This window comes from Pogona vitticeps, chromosome 3 (genome assembly GCF_051106095.1).
Source record: "Pogona vitticeps strain Pit_001003342236 chromosome 3, PviZW2.1, whole genome shotgun sequence".
Taxonomy (NCBI): domain Eukaryota; kingdom Metazoa; phylum Chordata; class Lepidosauria; order Squamata; family Agamidae; genus Pogona; species Pogona vitticeps.
The window spans coordinates 123,602,392-123,621,466 of record NC_135785.1 but is presented as its reverse complement, the minus strand read 5'-3'; the positions used below and the strand labels follow the sequence as shown (position 1 = coordinate 123,621,466).

Below are 19,075 nucleotides of genomic sequence, written 5' to 3'. Positions count from 1 at the left end.
ACATCCAAGCACGCTTTTTAAAGTGAATAGAATAGTTCTCTGGAGGGAGTATAAATCTATGGCAGTTTGAAACATCTGGCAACAGTTTTAAACTATCAGTAGTTCTTCCTGCCAACAATTTAAAGCTAGATTGTTAGCAGACAGAAAGTGATTAATTCTGTCACAGTGGTTGTGGCTGGGTGATTCTGTATATGCAGTTTTAATATTCAGACCATATGCCACTGGTATGCCCAGATTTCCCAACGATAGGCAATCTACCAGAAATTACCCTTCTGGCAGCCGTGGATGTTGAGGCACTCTATATGAACACCCACCACAAAGATAAGCTGCAGATGAGAAAGGAGGGGACCACAGCACATCTGGCCATGAAACTTAGCAACTTTGTGCTCTATCTCTTAACTATTTTGGTTTTGGTGGGAATATATACCTTCAGAAACCAGACTTTTCAGCAAACCCAGGTACCAGCTGTGCCAACATATTTACACAGAAAATGCCATCAGAATACCAAACAATATAATCAAAAATATCAGGAGCTCATATACTTGCTTATCCACCCATTTGATAGATGCCATTTTTTGTCAGTGACACCCACTGTATTCTAAATCGAACGAATAGGCCAGACTCTATGTAAGAGAGTAAATGGGCACAAAACAGACATCAGAAATAAAAATACCCAAAACCCAGTGGGCAAACATTTCACCCTTCCTGGACACTCTACTTGTGATCTCAGAGTTGCAGTCGTTGTACAAAGAAACTTCAAGGACAGATTCCAAAGGGAGGGTTTCTGAGCAGCAACACATTAACATACTCTTTCTAGACTTCAGCAAAGACAATGGTGTCTTATGCTATTATATACATTAATCTAGTCATCTGAACCTTGGTCATACACTAATCTCCACTATTGTGATGGAACTAATTACTGTATTTCTTGTCATCTGCTGTGATCTAGTTTTAAATTGTTGGCAGTGAGAACTGTTGATACATTAGCACTACAGTCATGTGAGAAAGAAAGTACACCTTCTTTGAATTTTAGGTTTTTACATATCGTGACATAATAATAAAAAATCATCTGGTCCTTGGCAGTTCTGATAATTAGGTAAATATAACCTCAGATGATCAACAAGAAATGATACTTTATGACATTTTTACACAAATAAAGCCAAAATGGAGAAGCCATGTATGAAAAACAAAATGCCCCTTATGATTCTGTAATTTGTAGAACCACCTTTAGCAGCAATAACTTGAAGTAATCGTTTTCTGTATGACTTTATTCTATACATATCACATTGTTGTGGAAGAATTTTGGCTCATTTCAGTTCAAAATTGTTTCAGTTCATTGAGCATTTGTGGGAATTTGTTTATGCACAGCTCTCTTAAGGTCTCACCACAGCATTTCAATTGGCGTGAAGTTTGGAGTTTGTCTGAGGCATTGTGACACCTTGATTCTTCTGTTTTTACAGCCTTTTTATTGTAGATTGTGGCTGCAGAAGAAGCCCAAATCATCACCCCTCACCATTGTACTTGACAGTTATGAGTTTTTTGTCCTGATATGCTGTGTTTGTTTTTTTGCCAAACGTAGCACTGTGCATTATAGCCAGACATCTCCACTTTGGTGTCATCTGTCCAAAGGACATTGTTCCAGAAGTTTTGTGGTTTGTCCAGATGCAACTTGGCAAATGTTCTTTTTTTACAGAGAATAGGCTTTCTCCTGGCAATCTTTTCAAAAAAAATGTACTTGTTCAGTCTTTTTCTTATTGAACTGTCACAAATGTTAGCATTTAACATATTAACTGAGGGCTGCAGAATCTGAGATGTAACTCTTGGAATTTTTGCAATTTCTCTGAGCATTGCATGGTCTGACCTTGAGGTGAATTTGCTTGGATGTCCACTTCTGGGAAGATTGCCTTGAATAAAGATGGGATATTTGTCTTTATTTTCAGGGGGAACTAATGTGAATATTGCCACCCCAGGTGGCCAGGCCGATTGGGCCCTCCCTCCAGAATTGGGCCATCCACTAACCACTCACAGTGTGGTACAAGTGGCCATCATTTATTGCACCACACCAGTCATGGAAGTAGCCTGGCCGGGACTTCCCCCAGCTCCCTGTGCTGCTGACCACTCAGCAGAGGGTTGGGGAGACTAGTCACCCTGCCTGCCCATCAGATTGATCAGCAGCATAGAGAGGTGGGGTAGGCCCAACTGGGCTATTTCCATGATTGGCGTGGCACAAATGGTGATGGGTGTACACACTGCACTGTGAGCTGTAAGTGGATGGCCTGGTTTGGGAGAGGGGAGGGTCCAATCAGCATAGCCACCTGCGGTGGCAATATTTGTATCCGTCTCCCCTGGGATACGAATATGAATATCCCACCCCTAGTCTTGATTGTTTTCTGCTTGTGAATCATCTTCCTCACTCGTCTTCTACCATTATTGCTGATGTGTTTCCTCCTTGACGTTGTGTTAACAGACACCTGAATGCTCCAGACCAGGAAACTGCTAAAACTTTGGCTTTTATAGAGGTGGTCACACTTTCTGATGATCAGCTAGTTAAGGGTGTTTGGTTAGCAGCACCTGGCTGCTACTTAGCCTCTTAATTCCTATTGAATAGTAAGGGCTACTTAATTTTTCAAACATGGTTTCTCCATTTTGGCTTTAGTTTTGCAAAATAAATAATGACATGGTATAATATTTCATGTGTTGTTGTTCATCTGAGGTTGTATTTACTTAATTTTCAGACCTGCTAAGGTCCAGGTGCTTTTTATTATGTCCTGAAATGTAAAACCATAGAATTCAAAGAGAACGTACTTCCTTTTTCACATAACTCTATTGTCAACAGTTTTATACATTCGCACAAAGAGACATGTTTGGACACATGAAAGCTCATAAAAATAAAAAAAAGTCTTATAGTTACTACATGACTTCTGGTTTTGCTGTAACAGACTAACACAGGTACCTGCTAGATTACTTACAATAATGTGTCAAAAAGGGTTGTGTAGAAGGCAGTTTGCAATTCCCTAATCCATTAATTTACCCAGTGTGGTGTAGTAGATAAAGGAATGGACTAGGACTCAGGACACCTGAGTTTCATTCCCTGGCTCTGACATCAGAGCTCACTGGGTATGTATGTGGAACTGGTAAAGCCACTCCTCAAATACCTTGCTTACTTTAAATGTCTTATTAGGGTCATATACAGTGGTGCCTCGCTTTACGATTGCTCCGCATTATGACGAATCCTCTTTACAACGATCTTTTTGCGATCGCAGTTGCGATTGCAAAACGATGGTCTAAATGGGGGAATTTCGCTTTGCGATGATCGGTTCCATGCTTCGGGAACCGATTCTTCGCAAAACAATGTTTTTCTAACAGCTGATCGGCGGTTTCAAAATGGCCACGGGGTAATTAAAATGGCTCCCCGCTGTGTTTAGAGACAGATTCCTCGCTATACAGGCAGCGAAAATGGCCGCCGTATGGAGGATCTTCGCTGGACGGTGAGTTTTTACCCCATTGGAACGCATTGAACGGGTTTCAATGCGTCTCAATGGGGGTTTTTTATTTCGCTTTACGATGTTTTCGCTTAACGGCAATTTTCCTGGAATGGATTATCATCGTTAAGCGAGGCACCACTGTAAGTCTGTTGTGACTTGACAGAATATAACAAGAACAATACATTAGCTAACTTGATCATTATTACCTTTTTTGTGATGAAGATATGACAATTTATATAAACTTTTTTCCTAAACTGCATTTACCCTATATGAATCCCTCTTTTTCTTTGAGGGGTAAGAGATTACTATTGGAAAAATTTTCTGTGCCTTTAAGTCAGAACCAGCAGTGACCCTAATAGGGCTTTCAAATTAAGTGAAATGTGTAATGAGTGGTTTTCCCTGTTCCACTCCCCCAGTGAGTTTCCATGGCCAAGTAGGGATTTGAACCCTGTTCTCCAGAGCTCTCGTCCATCACTCTTATCATCTGCAGCACACTTGGAATCCTAAGTGGTAGGTGTATTCTTTTGACACAAAACCAGCAGAGAACTTTGTGGCACCTCAAAGATTAAGGATAGAATTCAACGCAGTGTTCATGAAGCATAAGATAATGCTCTGCCACTATAACTCCTCCTGATCTCTGTTGCATAGATGAAGAGTGCAGAGATTTCCCTTGGGGAATTGTACAAGAAGGTACTAGATTTGTCCCTATGGAAGCTCCACAAATGTTGGATCATTCTTCACAATGGACTGTTACAGAAGCACCAATAGGAGTCTTCCTTACAAGGTTTTATTATGCATTGTGCCCAACAAATGTGTTAGTTTAAAATGTCACAACGTTCTCTGTTGTTTTAGAAACTTACCATTGTGGTCTGCAATACCTGTCATATCAAATGGTTTCAGCTATACATTCAGTGGATGTAGATGTGATTCTTCCTGGTTTTGCAAAATACACTGGTGGCAGTTTTTTCTGTTCTTTACCAGCATCAATCCTGCTGTTTTTCACTGGACCTCTAAAGTGAAGGAGTCATAAACCTTGTGTGTGTTCACTGATGATGAAGTTGCTTTTTTTTAGCAGCAGTACTGGCTGATCAGTATTGACCCAAAGACAGAGATGGTATGGGATGAATGCAAGGTCCAGTTTATCTAGGTATTTGTGCATTAAACCTTGTATTTGGAATTCTGTCTAAAATGCTATTAAAAATAGAGTCTTGGTATCATATCCTCCCATTAGCTGTGTCAACTAGAAAATAGCTGATGGTTGTGGAATTTATTAGCGTGCAAATCATATTCATAGGTATTCCATAGCAGCAACGCTCCCTCTAAACTGCTATGTTTCCGAGTGTCTTTCAAAAGTCTTTGAATGGCTAGTGCCTTTATTCTTCTGCACAAAGGATTCAAAATTACAAAATTAAAAGAATTATAGAATAAAAGTAGGACCAGGCATTATGATGGGGGTGCAGCTAGAACTCTGTATTTATCTCATAAAATCAGTACAGCTGTGGGGGCGATTAATAGATGATAATCAGAGAGACTAAGCTTTCCGCCGTCTACCAGATCTCTTCCAAAATGCACCCTCACTGTGAATATAAGCAGGTGCACGTATTTGTATTCCTTTCTTTTGTAGTACAGGGGAGAGAGGTTGAAAGACAAGAATAACAGATGACAGAAGAATGGCCTGTTAGCTCAAGAGATGCTCCATACTAGCAGAAATATGCCCTGAATTCCATCTTTTAAAGTATTTTTAAAGGCAGTGAATTTAAGCCACTATTTTCTCTCTTTTGATCATGTAATATACCTGTAATTCACTCTCACTATGCCGCAAGAGAATTAGGTTAATATTATTGTGCTCTTGGTGGGAGATGGTTTACCCACAAACTTCTTTAAAGTCTTTACGTTCCTCAACCACACTTCAGCTTTATGTAATCATCTATGCCAGAGCATCTGGATTTGCAGCCACTGCTATTCAGCTAGGTGGGAAAGGGGGCTGGAAATTGCTCAGCAATTGTACTGAACAGAAATAAACATAAGGAGGCAATACAGCCTTGGCAAGAGACCAGAGGTAACATAAAAGGAGTGAGGGGGATAATGATTCAAATGCCAGAAATTGAATTTGCTAATTTTTTTGAGGCTGCAAACAGTGAGGAAAGACAGGAAATGTAGCATTTAATACTAGATTAAGTTGGTCTTTGAAAAAATTATTTAGGGCAAATCACTGTCTAAGCTAAAATTCAGTAAACTTTTGGAACGTATGGTCTCTGGGTGTCTGTGAATTTCGTTGTATGATATACTGTGTATATACTTACAATGACAATAAATTATATTATATTATTATTATTATTATTATTCATGATTTTAAAAATATCCAGTGCACAGGAGCATAACATTCTACATTTTAGGGATTAATCAGTTGAGTTGAGTTGTATTTCATCTGTCTCCTAGAACTGGGAGTTGGCTTAAATGTGATTAATAAAAAACCAAGTACAAATAAAAACATAGTAAGTTATGAAGAGTAAAACAAAATTAAAACAGTTTTTAAAATTATTATTATTTATTATTGTTGTTATTGTTGTGTTGTTGTTATTGTTGTTGTAAAACACCGGGCACAGTCGATCTAAATTATAAAAACATTTACTGGTATTATATAACGGATACAGTACAAGTTTTAACCAAAACCCTAAATATCTGTTAAATATTGGTACAGTATGTATGCCGTTCCTAATAGTGCCATTTTTGTAGCTCTGATGGTGTGATTTCTGAGATCTGTAACTGGTTATAATATGGTGTGAATTTTCTTCATAATGTCAATGGTCCAGACTTTTTTTGTTCTATAAATATTAATATTAATAATTAGTTTTATTAATATTATGTCTGGTGTGTTATGTTTGACGTGACTATCTGTTTGGATCCGGAAATCCCACAAGATCTTGACTTTCTGACACCTTCTCTACCTGATGTTCCCATGGGTTTTTGGAGGCTGGCAGGTTATATTTTTTGCAGAATGACCAGTGCTCTAATTATGCCGCTTGATCATGCCTCATTTTGTAATTTGTTTATGCAGTTTTTGGACAATCACAGGTGAGGTGTGACACAGTTTCATCTTTTTCTTGACATTTGCTGTTAGCACTAATTCCTTGGATCTTAGCTTTCACCACATTGGTTTGGAGTGCTTGTTCTTATGCAGCAAAAATCAAGCTTTTGGTTTCTTTCTTAATGGTCCCTAGTTTTAGCTTTGCCATGTTGAATTATTATCCTGCTTTCCATCAATATTTCTCAGGTGTTGTCTATGTAGTGGTTTATTTTTCTAACAATTTTCAAGTTGTTTCTCATATTGAGCCTTTGTTTATGTTGTTTTCAAAATGTTCTCCATTTTCACTGCCGTCACTAATTTTTCTCTATTTGTACTAATATAATCATTTAGGCTTCTTTTCCCCCCTCTACTACCTGCTGTATTTGCAATAATCCATGGTGTCCATTTTTTGTGGTAAATATAATCTGTCCACATCACTTTTTGGATGTAGTGCATGTTGCATGTTTATTATCTTCCATGTTTTTCAATCCAATTCTTCTAATTCATTTTGGGTCCAATCTATTATTCCAGCTGGGTACCTATCTAATTACTGCCCATGTGTTCATGGCTTTCCTTGTATTTCCATCAGTTAATTTCGATTTTAAGATTTTCTGGAGTCTTTTGATATATTCCCTTTCTGTCAGTTCTTTAACTTTTGTCTGCACGATGTTGTCTGCTTCTGGTATTCCAAGGTATTTATAATTTTCCTCACTTGATAGTGATTTTATAATATTGCCATTTTAAAATTATATTTCATCTGGTTTTTGGATCTTGCCATGGTGCATAGATAGAGCTGCCCATTTGTCAATTCAAAATTTCATCCACCCAAATATACAACTCACCATGGAAAAAGAAATAGAGGGCCAACTCCCTTTCTTAGATGTCGTGGTCATACACAAACATGACCTCCTATTGGGACACAAAGTCTACAGAAAACCCACCCACCCAGACTGGTACCTGCACAAAAACTCCAACCACCAGCAACAACAAAAAAGAGGCATAATCAAAACACTAGTAGACCGTACGGACTGGAACTGTGAAGCTCAATTTTTCAGCACCAAACTCAACCATCTGAATTGGGCCCTATAGGCAAATAGCTATTCCAACAATGAAATCACAAGAGCCATCAAACAACACTGAACTGAAGAAGAAAAACAGTCACCCACACATAAAGTATTTCTGCCATACATCAAAGGGGTCATAGAACGCATGGAGAAACTTTTGGAAAAACACAAACAACAAACATTATTCAGGCCCACCACAAAAATGCAACAAATGTTATGATCAGCAAAGGACAAAAGGGACCCCCTCACCGTTGCAGGAGTATACTGGGTACTGTGCAGTTGTGGCCAGCTATATACTGGGACCACAAAACACAACATCCACAGCAGAATCAAATAACATGAAAGACACTGCAGACTAAAACAACCGGAAAAATCGGCAGTAGCTGAACATGCCCTGGAGCAAGCTGGACATGAAATTCTATTTCAAAATACTGAAGTACAGGACAACACCAGCAATCATTATGTTAGACTACACAGGGAAGCCATTGAAATCCACAAATATCAGCACAGCTTCAACAAAAAAGAAGAAAGTCTAAAACTCAACAAATCCCGCAGTGATAAATACAGCCTGCAAAAAAGGTCAATGAACTCTACCCAGCCACAAGGACTGGTGATCACTGAAGACAAAAGACTAGCTAACGACACCCATCAATCACAGTGACAGATCATTTCTCCCCTTATCACAACAATACACCCATAACAGAAAACACCCTGGTAATCACCCAATCTCCTGAAAAGGACAAAAAGCTGATCCTGCAGCTACAAATACTCAACTATCCCACAAATTACACCAGAACACAGACAGAGTTCTGAAGATGCTGGCCACAGAGACTGGCGAAACGTTAGGAAGAAAAACCTCCAGAACACAGCCAAACGGCCCGAAAAACCTACAACAACCAACTTCATTTTGATATCTTCACTAATTTTTTACACTGTGTTTAGCAGTGATTCTATCTCGATGGAACTTTTTGCATAAAGTTTTTATTATTGTTGTTGTTGTAACTGTCGGGCTCAAAAGGACTCTATGGATCATCAAGTCCAATTCCTATTAGGGAGACACAGTGTGGAATCAAAATCCCAACCTCTTGTTCCAGTGCCACATGCCTAAACCACTGTGCTATCCAGCAGTTCATAAAAGGCTTTAAATTTTTTTTTCAAACTTCTTAATTAAATTTATAGTAACAATTGCAAAAATGAATTGATTTAGCATGTAATCAATTGCTGAAGGTCCTCTTGGCAGAAGAAAGATGAAGGTGAGTGGGGCAAGTCTCACATACTTTGAAAAGAAATTGTCTAGGTCTGCAACAGTCCCAGAGAAGGTGCTCTATAATAATCATTCTCAAACATGTCTCTGAGGGTAGCAAGGCAAAGAGGAGTGCATCTTCTGCAGATTTCAATATCTGGACAGACATGATTGGGAAAATATAGTCTTTTAGATAGCCTTGATATAAGTCATAAATGTTAATTACATTTCTTCCCTTATAAAAGGGTTTATAATAAACACAGGTACTTTCAAGATCTATGTTATTCTTGGTTTGAAGGAACATCTCTCTTTCTGAGTTGAAATCTTTCTTGTTTTTAAACTTCATGGAGATTGTTTACAGATGGATAAGCGTAGCCATACTGTGAGACAAGTACATGGGTAATGGAATAAAGAAATACATCAGTGGTGACGTTGGATCTGTAGGAGTAGAAGAAGACTGAAAACTAGATGGATATATTATCTAAAAAATATCAGCAGGACTGGCATGGGTTGGAATAACACAAAACAGGAAGCAAGAATGGTGGCCTCCCCTTCTTGTTTCAAAACCGGATGCCAGTGGGGTAATAAAGAAGAAGAAAGGAGAGGTGCGATTATGGGGCACACTGTTTTTCATTGTATCTGCCAGCAACAATGGCTTGGAAGGAACAGGGGCAAAACTGTGGAGATCACACTAAGAGAAATGTCTTTGGTTCGTATTCTACCATTCATTCATGTATGCAAGGAAGAATTAAGACCCTGATACTTGGATAAGGGAAGTAAAATCAATTTCCTTTTTTAAAGCATACCTTTGGCTATTTGTCAACCACTGCTACTTGTCTCAGAGTAGTCCTATAAAAGTAAGCCATCACACTGAATACAGAGCATGCATTCTGTTGTTAGCTGCGGGATGTGATAGAATATATGTGGTACCAATGTCTGTCCTATGCCCCACTGTGAGTCACACTACAGGAGACAGATCACTCACTTAAGGGTAGCTCTTTCTATCCTTTCGTTTGTCATATACTGAAATGGAGGGATTGCTATTGTCATGCACTGTAATCCAGATTTAGGTTTCATTTCATTTGGGAGTTTTTGGGGAGAGTGAGGGTTCTGCATCCTATTTTATTCCAGAGGCTTTACAACTTTTTATCTACTACATCCCAAGCACTTCCTCCAGTAGATGGAGGGAAAAACTTAAATAAAATCTTAAGAGGACTGAATGCCCTCAGTAGCTTGGGATGTAGGCAAAGGAAAGACTGGGAAGATGGGAATGAAGGATGGAATGGAGTACAGTGGTGCCTCGCTTAACGAGTGCACCGTATAGCGATGTTTCCGTATAGCGATCCCTTTTTCGGGATCGCTATACGGAAACATACCCGATCTTCGCAATGGGGAAAACCCGCATTGCGAAGATCGGGTATTGCGGCGGCCATTTTGGAGCCGCCGAACAGCTGATCGGCGGTTCCAAAATGGCTGCCGGAAGCCCGGAAATGGCTGCCGGCAGCCGTTTTCGCGCCCTGCCCTCGCTTAGCGAAGGCGCGAAAATGGCTGCCAGCACCTGGAATCCTCGCTGAACGGGTAAGTAACGAAGGTATTGGAACGCATTAAACGAAGTTTAATGCGTTCCAGTACCTTTCCCCTACCCGTTTAGCGATGATTCCGTATAGCGAGGGTTAATCCGGAACGGATTAACCTCGCTATACGGGGCACCACTGTATATTGGAAGGGGGGATGAGTGGCTGAATAGCAAGACTGTATACAGCAGCATTTAGTTGTAGTTCCCACTTGTTTTAAAATAATCATTCGGGTGAGGATTGTGATTCCATCAGCTCTGGTATGCACCATGACCAAGCTAGGAGGAGCATGCATGATGTCTCTATATGACAATGACAGCATGTATGGACAAGTTTTTTGGCCCGACTCCTTTCCATATGGAAAATAGGCAATCCAAATAAAGAAATGTTCAAAGATAAGAACACTTCACCTGTGCTTAAAATGTAGAGTCTCAGGAATGATGATGGTCTGGAGATATGTGTGTTTAAGTTTGAACTGGCATATTTTACACAAATGCATAATCTGTGACAAATCTAAATATGAAACACATTGGGACACTGATTCGACCACTTTTTTAAATTGATAAAAGATATTTTAAAAATCTTTCTTGGCTTTTATTTTGTCCTGCCTGTTATAAATGCAAAGGAATTTTAAATAGTCTTTCCTTTTTGTGAGAAAAGTGCTTTCCCCCTCCACTTTCTTCGGAAGAAAGTGGAAGGGGAAAGCAAGAATCATCAAAATACTTTGATTCCTGCTTTGCCCCTCCACTTTTTGCGAAGAAAGTGGAGGGGAAAAGCACTTTGCTCGCAAGAAAGTGGAGGGGGGAAGCACTTTCTTGCGAAGAAAGACATTTTGGGTTAGAAAAGTTGGGGGGGTCCTTCTACATGGAGCATCTTATACATAGAAAAATACGGTAGTTTGTTGCTTTCTGTTATGAAAGATTTTATTAAAGAGGCTGTTCAGAGTTCTTTAAAGAAAAGCAGCACTGGTGAATTGAGCCTAAGTTCTAAAGTAATGTCACTGCAACTTTTGACCAGCATCTTGCAGGGACTTTCTGTGCGTACCTTGAATGTCTCAGTGTTGAAGAGATGTCTGTTCTGCCACTGGTTATGCAGCTGAATGTACAACCCGTCATGCAATAGACTTCTCACTAGGTAGTGCTTGCACGATATTAATTAACTCAACCTCCCAAAAGATACAGTTTGTTTTAATGTGCTAATAAAGTAGGAGTTTTGATACAGATTTCATAATACACATTCTTGATTTGTTCTGGATAGCTATTTATGTTTCAAGGGAAACATTCTCCCTCTTCAGTAGCTTTCAGCTTTTTAGGGATATTGTATATGTCTTACTTTACGTCACATAATAGCTACTTCATAGTGATCTCTGCAGTAGTGAAAATATTTTACCATTCTGAAATAAGTGGTTTTGAGTGTGTGCAGTAGTGTTCCGTCTTGGATATTCAGCAACAAAATAAATACATTGAACCTGGGTTCTGTGTTTTGACACAGAGAGATGATTTGTACGAAACATTTTTGTTAATGAAATATGAAGTTGTCTTCAGCTATTGTTCTCTGAAGGGAAGTTGTCCTATGTGCTAATTAGAGATCTTTTCTACCATATAATGAAAGAGAAAAATGGGCACATAAACAGAAGACAAATAGAACATGTTCTGGCAGACAACGCTGCGACAACTCTCAAGGATTTGGGAATTTATTATACGAGGACGTAGAAGGAACCATTGCAAAATCACATATTTGGATGTAAATTTGGTCATCAGTAGGTTTCTCCCATATTGCAAATAAATAAATAAATAAATAACTATCCCACTTTTCTTGAAATGCATATTATCTTAGAAATTACTGCAGTGTAATATTAGTGATAATAACAGGCACTGGTCCAGTGATTTGTTAAACAGCACTGTACAGTACGTTGCATTGTTTATCACATTACAATCACAGAGTGTTCCTGGTTGGGTGAAACATCTATTTTGTATGCTTTGATTACTTTATCCTTCAGTACAGAGAAGGTCATATTGGACATCTACCACCTCAAATCTTCCTCTGAACTGGCTATTTAAAGGTTAAAAATTACTGGATAGTTGTATTTTGTAAATGAACTTTCCATTCTCCTCTCTTGTAGGATCTGGGGATAACGAAGGTGGGTCATATGAAGCGAATTCTTCAGGGAATTAAAGAACTTGGGAGGATCACACCTTTTTCTGAAGTATAGTGTTACTGCTACCCCTCTTAAAGAAGAAACTACTTATGCAAAGCGGTGGAGATATGCAGCCTTCTGTGCAGGTTACTGCATGGATAAGTGCGCTTCAGTAGGTGACAAGTGTATTGTGTTCGGGCTGTTGTTTAGTAAAAAGAGCCTGATATGAGAACTTGAAAAGTTTTCTGTGTCTAAAGATGCTGTGAAGTATATTGTGAAGAGCAGTTCTAGTGTGTATATTTGGGTAACGTTCCTTAGGTAGCTTATGTATTACCTGAAAAGGGTAATCAACATATGTATAATGTTTTTCTCAGGGGAGCAGCAAATAACTGTATGAAATGATACTATTGAGTTTCAGAAATTCCTGAGGTGTAAGCTTACCTGGAATCTCTTACATGATGCTGTATGGGTTTTCAGGTGACAGTAATACCACAGGGATCTCTTGTTCTGTTTCTCTTTCTGGCCAAAATACAAGGCCGGAGCCATGGCATATAACACAGAGGCTGCATGGTTTGGCTGCCTCAACTGTCCTTTTTGATGCATGACACATCTGGTATTTTACACACTTGAAGAACTTTTATATCTGTTTTAATAAGATTTAATTTATTACTACTCTGTGTCTCATGTTGCTTGAAGATTTGTTCTGATGATATATGTTACCTAAGCATGTAATGTACTATGGATATCTCTACCCCACTCTTGCAAGGGATGTATACTAAATATGATGAAAAGATTCTGAGCTCTGGCTTCAAGTTGGCTTCAAAGTATTTTTTAACATGCTGGTACCTCAAAAAATTATGAGATGGCTCCAAAGAGATTATTGGAATATTTCCTTTAATGCTATATAATATGCAATATTTATCTCTTATCACCTCTCTTACAGCAAGTGCTAGTTTACCTCTAATGTCTGAACCTCAAAACATAATACAGTGTGGTGGAAGTGAAGTGGGTATTTGCTTACTGAGAGACAGCAATCTAATTGTGTACAGTAACCTAAAATTCCTTCATATTGAAGATTTTACAAGGACCAATTTTGTGACTATCTGGGCTTGATTATGCAATTTTTATAAAACTAGTTAAGTTAAAAACAAGATGAAGTAAGTAACATCACCACAAAACATGTCTTTTCTATATACAGTAAGCAGAGGCTTCTTTCAATACAGAAATGCATTACCTTCTTCAAAAACCTATATTGTCTGAAAAGTGTGCAGAGGCTTTTTAAATCAGTAAATGTATTAATGTGGACTAGGAAATCGGCTTAAAAATGTTTGTTTGATTTAACTATAACATTCCCTTTCTAAAACATTATGAAATGTACTTTTTAAGTACATTTTAATTTAGTTTTTAAGGTGTGATACTGAAGCTTTTAAGCTTTACAAAGGGGAAATGCCATATAAGAGATCCAGAACTGATATGGCTCATATGTCTAAAGACCATGTAGCAGTGAAAGGTTTTCAGAAACATAAAGTTGTTGGTCATATTTGCATATAGCAATAAGCCAAAATCCAGGAGAATACTGGCTTATCAGAAGCAGGAGCAATTGAGAGAATACATAATGAGCACCTTGTTAGTGAGGGAAATTCTGGATTCTCCAGAATTTTGACTTATTGTTATCAAATGAATGCAACCGGTATCTAGTAGAAGGCTAACAACCTTCTTTTAATATATGCCTATCGTTACCTTCTTGCTTAAGCAGTCATAATCAGCATTCGTATCTCCATTGAATGTAATCAATCCATCATGACATCTGCAAAAAAATGTAATTAAGGTTAGGCAGTAGAGATTGCTCTGCAGATTTATGGCAGTAATTTATCATTTAGAGTAGGGAAGTGTGTTTTCTTAAGTTAGATGGACCCCCATTAAAACAGAACTAAGAGTATAAGGATTTTTAATTGACTGCCTTTGGCATTGGTACTAACAATATATGAACAGATTTTTTTATTTGTTACATATGCTTTTAAATATAAGAACTTGACACTGGCATTTCATACTGATGAACCGTTGATTTCATGATAGTATAGCTATTTATTGTTTGTAATTGTGGTGCAAAATGCAAACACTAATAATGTTCTGGTTTTATGTGGGTAAATTAAGAACTGTTAATATCATTAATATTTTTTATCAGATATGTTGGCAAGTCTTCCCCTACGAATCCCAAGTCCCAGTCTGAATCTTTGGGCCCACTGTCTGCACTGGCCTGGAAGGTGGTGTGGCAATGGCAAGAGCAGGTGTGTGTGTCAGAAAGTTGGTTCCAAATCACAAGTCAAGTCCCAGTCATTGAAAAAAACAACAACCACAAGTCGAGCCTGAATCAAATCACTGGTGCTTCTTGAGTCAGACTCAAACAGCTCATTCCCATCCCTGTTTCTTATGCATTAAAGTCCCGTAAGTTATAAAAGGAACTTGTCTACTTTTCAAATGATAGAACTAGTATTCTCTCAAATGCGATGGCAAAACCTAGTGATGGATTTGGGAATTAAATATGACATCTAACATATTAACTGAAAAAGTAACGTCTTATTAAGCAGATATCCACAGCTATGGTGTTGCTGCTCATTTTTTTGAATATACTTTCATTGGGTTCCTTATTTTAGGGTAGATATGTAGGTGTCCTTTGTAAAAGTAATCTAGAGTCTTTAAAAACCCCACCATTTTCAGCAACAGGTTTCTAATGCCGAAGATTTTCTATACTTTTTTAATGTTGGTTTTTTTCCCCAGCAGATCTATAGGAGCACTGATGTGCACACCACCCCATGAAAAGTTTTTTTATTCATTTTAAAGAAGGGGGAGCTGTATTCCTGCAATTAGACATGTAGAAAAGCAAGCAAAATAAGTTTATTGTGTGGCACACAGGCCATTGCAACATACATAAGACAAAACAATATAAACAATATAATATAGTCCATTACAATATAATACAATACAGTATTAAAAGCCATTCAGAATCAAATCAAGTTGATTTCTATTACGGCACAAAGCTTTAACATCTAAGGACAGGGCAAAGGCAGATGGAAGACATTAACCAATGCCAGCAGCAAGTACTTATCACGAGAGGAATAACCCCAAAGATACAGTTACTTAAGTATTGACTTAATTGATAGAGGCGGGGGTAACAGATTTCATTTTTAACAATGTAAAGATAAACATGCCATTCAGAAAGTGACAAATTTGTCTCTGTTGGAAAGTAGGATCTTAAGCTTTTCTTATTCAGAATTACTAAAATGTTTTTGTAAAATAGGGTTGAGAACTCTTTCGCAATAGGTCTCTAATGGTGGACAGTAGAGCACTACATGTGCCAAATTCTCCACTGATTTTTGGTCACAAGAGCAAACTCTCTGGAATTTGAGTATAGCGTCCTAATAAACTGGCTAGTGGTAACGTATCAAAACGTGCCTGAGTAAAAGCTTTTCTATAATCAAAACTCATTAAATCAGTAAAATAAGATGGAAAATTTTAAAGGCAAGGGTAAAATGTTCTTATATAAAGGAACCGTTTTTAGGGTACCTAACAAACCTAAATCGGTTTGAACCCAGTGGTCGGACAAGCTTTGTTTCAGTAAACGTTTTGTAGCGGGTAGGCCAAGGTGTCTTGTATGCCTACAGTTAGACAAGTAGAAAAGCAAGTCTCTCAGCTACTGAAAAATACGAGTAAATAATGCTGTGGTTAACTACCACATGCCAAAGATAAGAATTTGTATGCCAGGAGATGTATACAGTCTATACCCAATTTCTACCTTCACATAGATTTAGGAAGATTTGTTTTATGGCAAATAGATCATTTGCAAATAAATTACTGTTAATGGGTTCAAAGTAAAACAAGGCTGAGAAGAGATAGTGGGTTTTTGTGCTTTTTCTTTTAAAGCAAGACTCTGAACAATTGCCACATACTGCATTAATACAAATTTTTGATTCTTTGGACTCATCTGTTATAACATTATCTGCTCAAAGTATTGTGTGTATTGCCTTTCAAATACATGCCTTCTTTGAATGAAAAGTAAAATTGAAATGCAAAATATAAAATTTTAAAGGTATCTTACACACAAAGGGAAGACATAATATGTTCATTCAGACCATGATGATGTATTGATGGCACTTTCAGCTTTAAAAAGCAAACAAACAAAAAACAGAATATTAATGGAAATTGCTTTAGATTTCCCCTCTTGCACATAGTCCAAATTAGGTGTCTACATAATTTATGTAAGCATAATGACAAATTGAACACTGACTGTATGCCATTTAAATATATTGATGGGTAGTAGAATATGGAAGTCATTGTTCTAAAAGAGGAATACATAGGGGAGCTTTGGTATTTCAGATGTTTTGGATTTGTAATCACAAAATCTGTAACCTGCAGGGTTAGTGGTAAAAGCCAAAGGTTCCTTACCCTGTTTAAATATATATTGAAAATTTTAAAAATCAGAGTTTATTGGATTTAATTAACAGTGTCAAAAAGAGTAAATTGGCTGAATCAATGGGATTTACCTACTGACTTAATAATTCATCAGTTTATTTCTCTCTTCTAGTTGTGTCTAGCAAACTAGATTCATCCCATTGTGTGTAAATGCCAGTTTAGACACAAAGATAAGGCAGAATCAATAATGATTTTGGCTCTTGTATTTATGATTGCACTATTGAGGGTTATCATCTTTTTAAAATCTATAACTTTTAGTTTATTAAAATATGCTTGACAGTTTTGATAATTATAGATAAGTGTGAGTTGTGGGTGTGTATTTCACCCTAATAGATTAAGGACAAGTGTAGAGCAATATATTAATACTACATCCAAGGAATTTCCAAAAATGCTTAAGAGTGATATTCTAATTAGAAATACATTCTGTGAATACTTGGCAGTCCAGCCAATGAAACATTTCTAGATCCTATTGATTTCAATGAGAGAGAATTATTCATATAACCAAATTAAATACCTTAGTGAACCAGCCCTAGAGTATTGTATACTAATAACTGCACAATGGCTGAAATCTAGTAGTAAATCACAATTAGAGTAAGCCATTGAATCAGTGGAACTTGCAGTTGACCCACCAAATCACCACTGATTCAATGGACCTACTCTAGTTGCAGTTGTACAGGATACAATTGGACATGGATTTGTCTCTCAGTTTGGGGATAAGCTGGTTCATTCTTTTTTCTGATGACCACACAGCACATGGGCAATTGCAAACCAACCCTGTCAGGGGCTCTTTTTTGGTGCGGATAGGATTGTTCCATTTTGGTTCAGTTCCAGCATGTGTTATTGCCGGGATCGAACCAAAGTGGATGGCTTAAACTGTTAATTTGTGTAAAATACTGTACAGCATTGGAATGCCACTTAGAAGTTATTTTTAAAAATTGAGAGCTTGCCCCACTCCCCTGTGGAGGAGGGGACAAGGAGAGGGATATCTTTTTTGTTATTTTTCCCCCTTCCCTTTAAGGGCAGTAAAGGACAGATAGGGTTGCTTGAGGTATGGTGTAGTTTCCTGCCCTCAAACCACCCAATCCTTTACAGTGGATGCAAGGATCACCCCATATGGCAACTTAAACTGTCTGTTTAGCACAATCTAGCCTGATCCACGCTGGGATAATTTGGCCATCTAGTTGCACCTTCAGTTTCCTTAGACTGGGGTTGGATACTATAAATACTTGAATATCACTTAGCCTTTGCCTTCCTTACTCAAATAAGCTGATGTCACCAGGGGCAGTAGACAGGACGGTAATATCCTGTCTTGCCAATGGTGTTGAATTCAAGTGAGGTTCTTGTTAATTACTACAGAAATGTTTAACTTTCAAAAGGATGAAATATATACCTCCAGTGTTAGTAGAGCGCCAAGTTGAACTTTGCTGGTTAGTTTTTGTTTAAGGAAGAGTTTGTGCAGAATAAACAAGCAATGAATATTCCATTACCATTGGATAAAAGAAAATTATCGTGCCTGTACCTCTTACCTTCTTTACACTAGCATCAGCAAAAAATGAACCCCAGGGAGAACTGTGGTGATTGGTCTGTCCTTGAGTATCAATGTTACTGGTTGAATTCTGTAGGACAAAGTGGCACAGACTCCTTGCTCAAAAAAGAACAAAAAAATCCCATGTATTACTTGTACAGTGGAAGGCAAGGATGGATGATACCTTTATTAGACCATGAAAAATTACAGGCATAATTTTGGCACCTTAGTTTGACTGCCAGAAAAGAAACACCCACAAAATAAGCTGGCTTTTTGACCACGTGCGAAAAACTAACTTATGCTTGTGATTTTTCTTAATAGTCTAATAAAAATATCACCCATCCTTGCCTTCCTTGCTGATATACACCAGTGTCACTAGGCACAGTGGATGGGGTTATTCTAGCATTCTGTCTTGCCAGGGATGACGTTCCTTATTTTTCTTCATTTACTTTTGTAGATTAATGTAAACTTGGCAACAGTTTTACATTAGTTATATGACTAGTGTGTAAA

At 37.9% G+C, this 19,075-nt stretch overlaps 1 protein-coding gene across 2 annotated transcripts in view; it reads left to right on the top strand.

Annotated features, from left to right (window-relative positions):
• Positions 1-16,649, top strand: part of DGKH (diacylglycerol kinase eta) — a 162,022-nt gene extending 145,373 nt beyond the window's left edge. Inside the window, exon 30 of one of the 2 annotated variants that reach the window (XM_020804270.3) lies at positions 12,556-16,649. In XM_020804270.3, the coding sequence (XP_020659929.3) occupies positions 12,556-12,645 (90 nt within the window). In that variant the 3' untranslated portion in view covers positions 12,646-16,649. The remainder of the gene's footprint in view (positions 1-12,555) is intronic. The other variant, XM_020804272.3, reaches the window with a different exon arrangement.
• Positions 16,650-19,075: the final 2,426 nt, after the last annotated feature.